Source organism: Camellia sinensis, chromosome 11 (genome assembly GCF_055761805.1).
Source record: "Camellia sinensis isolate YWXY chromosome 11, ASM5576180v1, whole genome shotgun sequence".
In the NCBI taxonomy this organism is placed as follows: Eukaryota; Viridiplantae; Streptophyta; class Magnoliopsida; order Ericales; family Theaceae; genus Camellia; species Camellia sinensis.
Genome location: NC_138971.1, coordinates 165,799,391 through 165,807,071, shown reverse-complemented (window position 1 = coordinate 165,807,071; position 7,681 = coordinate 165,799,391). Strand labels below are relative to the sequence as shown.

Sequence of the window (7,681 nt, the reverse complement as noted above, 5' to 3'; positions counted from 1 at the left end):
CATCTCTAGCAGTTGACGGCAAAATAACAATACAAAAAATTAGATTTGGGGTCACTATTATGCATTGCGCATAGCAGTGACTGTTATACAATTCGTAATACTCATCTTGGGGTTATATTTTGATGATACAATCTGTTCAATTTTTGTAAAACATCGAGTAAAACACACCTATAAAAAAATAAATTGATCAGGTATCAATAATTTTTTCATCAAATCACATTTGTATTACAAAAATAAATATACATTTATCAAATTGTCTTTTTTCTTTATTTTTTACAATGATTATGTACCTATCAAATTAATTTTTTACTTGATTTATCAATAAATATGTATTCATTCAAATTAATTTAATTTTTTATAAGTATATTGTACTCAGTGTTTCTTAAAATTGAAATATTCAAATCATCAAAATTGGAGTTTCACAAGTTGTGCAATCGCGGTGACCCTAGACCCACAAAAATTAATGTTTTAACATGTTACTTTGAACTCTTTTGAGAAGATGATTAAAAGTTAAAAGTTAACTTTTAACTTATTTTGGGTCAAATCATTTCACTATTTTTCTACACATTTTTTTAAAACAAAAAAAATTAATTTTTAACAAATTTTCCAAAACAATCCTTTGTCAATTGCAAAACGTTATAATTTGATATGGTTCGTTTGGGATGTGGATTAATTTTTTGACTTTTTGATTATTTTAGGCTAAAAAGTTTCGTTTGTGATAAGCTTTCTAGTTTTTTTGACTTTTGTGGAAAAAAATGAAATGATTATGGTTTAGATGTGATGTTTTGTCTTATTGGGTTAAAAAGTCTATTTTGTCTTTTTGTGACTAAAATAGTCAAAAAAACAAACAAACAAACAAACAAACAAACGAAGGCTTAATCGGTTTAGAATGGTGCAAATGTTATTTCATTTATTTTGTTTATAAAATACAATATAATATGTGTGGGGATATATTTTCTGGATACCAACACGTGGCATGGTAACGTCGACGTGTCAGCCGAGGTGCCACGTGTCGTGGTAGTTATGCCGAGGTTATCTTTGTCGTGGTAGTTATATCAAAATGTTATAATTTGATATGGTTCGTTTGATATGATTCAAAATGAATTGAAAATTAACATTTAACTTTTATTTATTTGTTTATTTTTTATGTTCTCAAATGGCTCCAAAGTTCGGAGATGAGGTGCTGTTATGCTTTAAGGCGTAACAGTTACTGTTGTGTCTATTGAGGGAGGTTTTTTTGAGTGTTTTTCGACAATATAAATCGTTCATATTGTAAGATTCATCATGTAGATCGTTTATATAGAAAATTAAGTTGATTGGATATCTGTAACTCTATAACCAAAACACATTTATTTCTATAAAAATTAACGGTTAATATAACTTTCATAAATTTTTAAAAATAATTGAGATTTAATAATGAGATTATGAATATCTAATTAATTTAATTTTTTACAAAAATAACATTCTTAACGAATCTTACAATATATGGATTCAAATTATCAAAAAAAATCATAAAGGTCTCCAAAAAAAAAAAAAAAAAAAACAACAACAACAGTAACTGTTACGCCTTAAATCACAGCACCCGTATCCTCCAAAGTTAGATTTTGTTACGTAAAACATGCGACACTTGGTATCTACTCAATTGTGATTCAATCACGTGTGGATGTCATAAGTTCATAATTTTGCTTGACAGATCTAAACTTTACCAACAAGCCATCTAAGGCCTACACTGCCACGTGGACAGCTTCTCTTCCGTTGATCAAGTATATCTCACACTTAAAATTCCCTCCCACCATATATTGAGTCCAACAATGATTCATCCCATTAAAAACATCACCACTAATAATACTAATGTATTAAAAAAGTAAAAAAAATAAAAAAAATACAATTTCAAGACCAAAATATCACATCATTAATGGCGGGACCCACTGCCACCTAATTAGTGGGAGCACTAATTAGTGCTCCAAGCATTTTTCATATTGAGTCCAACGCACGCAAAGTACATTCTCTTGTAGACGTGGCATCCCATCTGGACCTACAAACCCTCCATTCAAGGATCAAACGACACGTGGCGTTAGAATAAATCTACCTGGACGTATAAAAATGCACGCACAGCATAAATAGAGAGAAAGAGTGAGACTAGGGCGATAAACAAACCAAACTCGTTGTAAAATTAACTGTTTAAGTTTGATTTAAAATTTTTAATGAGTTTTAAATTTTGTGTCAGATTTTATTTGGGAATAAAATATTTTAGTAACTTTTTGATTTTTTATAAAAAAATGTGTAAATAAATAAAAAGAGTGATATGATAACTTATATTGATTTTTTAACTTTTTGATTAAAATAAAAGGCTACCAAATGAAGCCATCTAAACAAAATAAGTTTGTGGAGCCAAACTCAATGAGTTTCGTATTTTTATATAGTTTACGGTTTATTGAATTGAGTCAAATAAATAATTAATTATCCAAACTTAACTTGAAAATTTTAATATATTCTAAAATGTATTTAAGATTGTCTTATTTAATTAAGAATTGAGTTTCTTTCCTATTAGGATCTCAACATTAGACAAATGAAGGATTCGTAGAGTTACACCGTAAGTCCTGTTTTATTGATCTAAACTGTTCATTTTCTATGACTAGCTTAGTAAAATATTTATGTAAAAAATAAGATGACTGGATATTGATAGTTGTATGTTTGAATCAAATTTATAATACAAAAAATAGATAGTTATTTTTAAAATTATATTTGTGGTTTATTTTTTTAAAATAAATATGATTCAAAAATATAGTTTCTGATATTCAATCATTTTAATTTTTTTATACAAATGTTTTATACAATAAATTAAAAAAAAAATTAACGGTTTAAATCATTAAAATTGATCTGAAAATAAACTTATCAAGTTTAAATGTTATTTCAAATTAAGATACCAACTGAGGGCGGTCCGTTTGGGGAGATTTTTGGACTAAAATAATTATATAGGACAAAATAAATTATTTTAATTAAATAAAATAAAATGTCACATACAATCCATAATTATTTTATTTTTCTTCTCAAAAAAATTAAAAAAATTTATTCCAAACAATACTTTTTAAAATAATTAAAAAATCAACTCATATCTAAAAGATGGAAAAAAAAAAAAAAGTTGACCCTTTAATTAATAAATTAAATTTGAACAAATTTTTAACAGGGCACTCGGACCGTGTTTTAGGGCAGTGCGGGCAGGCATTAGACATTAGTCACGCCATGTGACCTCCCACCCTTTGCGTACAGCCGTGATTTCGAAAATCCAAAAATACACCAACATTTTTTAAATTATTTAAAAAATATAAAAATAGGAGCGAAGAGCGAAAGATAAGAGGAGGCAAGAACAAGGCGTGCTTTGCGGCTTTGCTTTTCCTGAAACGAGATTCTAGAGAGAGAGAGGCTATTTATAGAGAGGGGGAGGGAGGGAGGGAGAGAGAGAGAGAGGTCTGTGAGTCTCTGTACGGAGGTTTGGTAAGGATTGTTAATGGCGATTCGGTCGATGAAGTAAGTGGTAACGCGTTAACTAGCATTGTCCTCGTTTCATACAAAGCCTCTGTGTGTGCTTCGCCACTTCTTTGTACATCTCGTCTCTCTCTCTCTCTCTCTCTCTCTCTTCCTAGAGAGAGATTTTTAGGGGGTTTATATTCAAGTCTTCCTGAAGAAATCAAAGCCAAAAGAAGGGTTAGCAGAAGAAGAAGCAAAAATGCAGATGGAGTGGCCTGCGTATTTAGATGAATATGAAAAGCTTGTTATTCGGATGACCACTCCCAAGTCAGTTCTCTCTCTCTCTCTCTCTCTCTCGTTTTTAAGCAAATACAACGACGTCTGCAATTCCTCATAGAATTCGCGGTTTCAATCGACTCTGTTTCAGTGTTTCTGTTAACTGTTTTCGTCTGCAATTAATTTTACAATCAAATTAACGGAAAATTATTGAAATTTTATTGCGTTCCTTTTTCGTTTCCAAAAGATTTATTTCTTAAAAAATTTCGATTTAATTTGAATTTGACAGATTCTCCATTTTAGTGGAGATTTTGTTTTTCTTTGGTTTCGTAAATTTCACGTTTCTGTGACTCATTCATGGTTCTCTGGTCTCTTTCTTCCATAATTTCTTCCTGTTTCTAGAACACTATAAATGACTTTGAAAGACCTCTGTTTTCTTCCATTAACGACAATTTCTCGCATTCTCACTCAACAAATGCCTTTCTGACTTGTCTTCGTCTCTTTCTTTGGCAGAGTCATGATCGACAATGCCGCGTGTGCCAACGCTACTCGTGTCACGGTAAGTTTCTCTGAAACTATTCCAATCTATCACTCAGATCAGCTCTCTGAAATCAAAATCGTCGCTAATTTTATTCTCTTGAAATTTTGTAGGTTGATAGTGCTAGAAAACATGGACTTCTTCTAGATGTGGTTCAAATTCTCTCAGATCTGAACCTTTCAATTAAGAAAGCGTACATATCTTGCGATGGAAGGTGGTTCATGGACGGTAAGCACCACAGTTTATGTTCATGGCGTTTTCTGCTAAAATTCTCCTCCCTTTTATGCACACGTTAGCAAATTTATTCACATTGAATGATTCTCTGCATTTACAGTTTTTCATGTGACTGATCTAAATGGAAACAAATTAACCGACGAGAGCGTTATCAACTACATTGAACAGGTAATTAATTCAAATAAATTATACGATTCAATTGAATTGAAGTGAATTGATTTTGAGTTTGTGCTGAACTTGTTAACGATATCGTGTTGCAGTCACTTGGTACATTCGATTACGCGAGCTCGAAATGCTTTGATGGTTTGACAGCGCTAGAACTAACCGGAACAGATAGGCTTGGCCTGTTATCGGAGGTTTTCGCAGTACTATCTGATTTGCAATGCAATGTGGTTGAAGCAAAAGTGTGGACACATAATGGAAGAATAGCTTCCCTCATTTATGTGAAGGATTGCGATTCGGGTTCCCCAATTGAAGACTCCCAGAAGATCGATATAATCGAATCGCGGTTGAAGAATGTGCTTAAAGGGGATAATGATATACGAAGCGCCAAGACATCGGTTTCCATGGAGGTCACACACACCGAACGAAGACTTCACCAAATGATGTTTGTGGATCGCGATTATGAGCGCAAGCCTACTATGAGGACTAATGCTGATTGTCCTCTCGTCACGGTCCAGAATTGCTTGGAATGGGGTTACTCTGTTGTAAACGTTCAGTGCAAGGACCGCACGAAGCTTCTGTTTGATGTTGTTTGCACATTGACAGATATGCAATATGTTGTCTTCCATGCCACCATCAACACCTCTGGGGACCAAGCGTACATGGTATAGTCCTTTTCACTGATATAATTTCAATTTGTGTAATTAATAAAATTTGACAGATTATTCAAGTGGGTTTTTTTTAATTTGTTTTTCAGGAATTTTTCATCAGGCACACAGATGGTACACCAATTAGTTCAGAAGCTGAAAAGCAAAGGGTGATTCTGTGCCTACAGGCTTCCATAGAAAGGAGAGCGTCAGAGGTATTGTCGTTTTGCTTTAACTTTATCAATAAAACAATTCAATTTTTCATGCTTTGTATTAAGATTTAGAAGTTTGTGATCACAGGGTGTGAGGCTAGAGCTGTGCACGGCCGATAGGAGCGGCCTCTTGGCGGACGTAACACGAACCTTCCGTGAAAATGGTCTTAACGTGACAAGGGCGGAGATATCCACAACATCCGGAACCGCTCTAAATGTCTTTTCTGTAACGGATGCAAGTGGGAGCCCCGCAGACCCAAAGATCATCGAATCGGTTAGACAGAAAATTGGAATGAGTAAATTAAAAGTAAAGGAATTGCCATTGATATATCATCAAAAGGGGGAAAGGGATGAGCCCACAGTTGGGGCCGGCGGCGGTGGGGCTATGTTGTTGTCACTTGGGAGCCTAGTGAGAAGGAATCTATACAATTTGGGATTGATTAAATCATATTCTTGAAAGAATATCATGTGGGTCAAGAATTTTAGTATAACCGTGATGTTTTTGTAACACCAGATACCGTCTCATAGGCAACAATTTGTTTGGGGGGATATGTTTCCACCCTTGTTTCCACCCTTGTGGCATATACTTCGCTTTGGAGTTTGGTAATTGTGTGCATATCAAGAAAATTTATTAGGAGGTGTTTGGTGATAGTAGCTTGGTATTGTTGGGGTTTGGTTGGTTGAATAGGGTAGACACATTATTAGATGGGAGATGTGGGGGGCCACTCCATCCCACCATTTCAAATTGTGTTTAGGGGAGGAATTTGAATTAGGAGAGGGAAACAAGGGAAAAGTAGAAGGTGTTGGTGGTGGTGGGGGTTTATATGATGGGTTGTTTCTTGCTGGGAAAAGAGTAGGTATAGAGAAGAAATTGGTTTTTACACATCACACATTTGTACATAATGCAATGACCCCTTTATTTTTAAGTATTAGTTATGGTTGACTTAATTTTTCCATTACTCTCATTCTAGTCTTCTCTTGTTTGTAATGTTTTTCTTTTGAGTAAGGTCAAGTTTGGGGACTTCAAAAAAAGTCAAAAAGTCAAAAAGTTACTCAAAAAGTTAAAAAGTTAACACTATTCACCAAAAGTCAACAATTACGGCTGCACAACTCTTAATTCAAATTTTTCCCTACAAATCAATTTTTACAATTTTTTATTACACATTTTTCAATAAAAAGTCAAAAAGTTAACCCAAACATCTATATTTTCAACCTCAATTTTTTAGTCCAAAAAGACAAAAAGTATACTTTTTTAGTCTTCCCAAACTTAACCTAATTCTATGGGCCTATTTTGTGTAGTTTTTATCAGTTGAAATGGATGATCAAAAGAAAAAATTTAAAATATACCTTTCTTTTGAGCAATTCTATGGGCCTATTTTGTGTGGTTTTTACCAATTGAAATTGATGATCAAAAGAAAGAATTAAAAATATATCTTCCTTAGTTTCTTAATAATTAGTTTGTTTAATTTATGTAATTTTTGTTTGATAAGTTATAAACAAAAATTGAACCAAATATTTAGAATAAATCTTTTAAATAAATAAGAAAAAAACATAAATTATAAGTTACACCAAACAAGTCTTATATGTCACTTGTTTTATTTTTTTCTATGATACATAACGGTAACAAAAAATTAATGGGGTATATGTTAATTTTTTGGGGGGGTCTAATTTGGCTGAAATGTAGTTTTATGAATTATGAATAGATATTGGTAGAAGAAATTCTTGATAGTTTGACAAAGATTTCAAAACTACTTAAAAAAAAAAAAAAAAAATGTGTCTACCCTATCAAGAATTTAAAGAAAATATAATAAATTTCATTTTGATAAGTGGTTCCCTAGTATAACATTGAGTAGCTGATCAATTACGATTATCATTCAGTTTATCAGAATGAAAGAATATGTAAAGCTCTTTTCTCTGGAAACAAAAAAACACAAGGTGTGGGGATATATTTTCTGAGTACCAACACGTGGCATGGTGACGCCAACGTGTCAGCCGAGGTGCCACGTGTCGAGGAAGTTATGCCGAGGTTATCTTGGCGAGGCCGATGTTATCTCCGAAGATATCGGAATCCGAGATAAGCGGATAAAGGACAAGAGTCCTAGAGTAAAGAGAAGACTTAGCCAAGATAAGGATAAAGCTCTTAG

At 32.9% G+C, this 7,681-nt stretch overlaps 1 protein-coding gene across 1 annotated transcript; it reads left to right on the top strand.

Moving 5' to 3' along the window:
* The first annotated feature begins 3,355 nt into the window (after positions 1-3,355).
* On the top strand, positions 3,356-6,496 carry LOC114273375 (ACT domain-containing protein ACR8). Its single transcript, XM_028215141.2, has 7 exons — positions 3,356-3,795; positions 4,258-4,303; positions 4,396-4,510; positions 4,617-4,684; positions 4,777-5,343; positions 5,436-5,540; positions 5,626-6,496. Exons 1-7 carry the CDS (start codon positions 3,728-3,730, stop codon positions 5,992-5,994), a joined length of 1,338 nt encoding a protein of 445 aa, XP_028070942.2. The 5' UTR covers positions 3,356-3,727; the 3' UTR covers positions 5,995-6,496.
* The last annotated feature ends 1,185 nt before the right edge of the window (positions 6,497-7,681 follow it).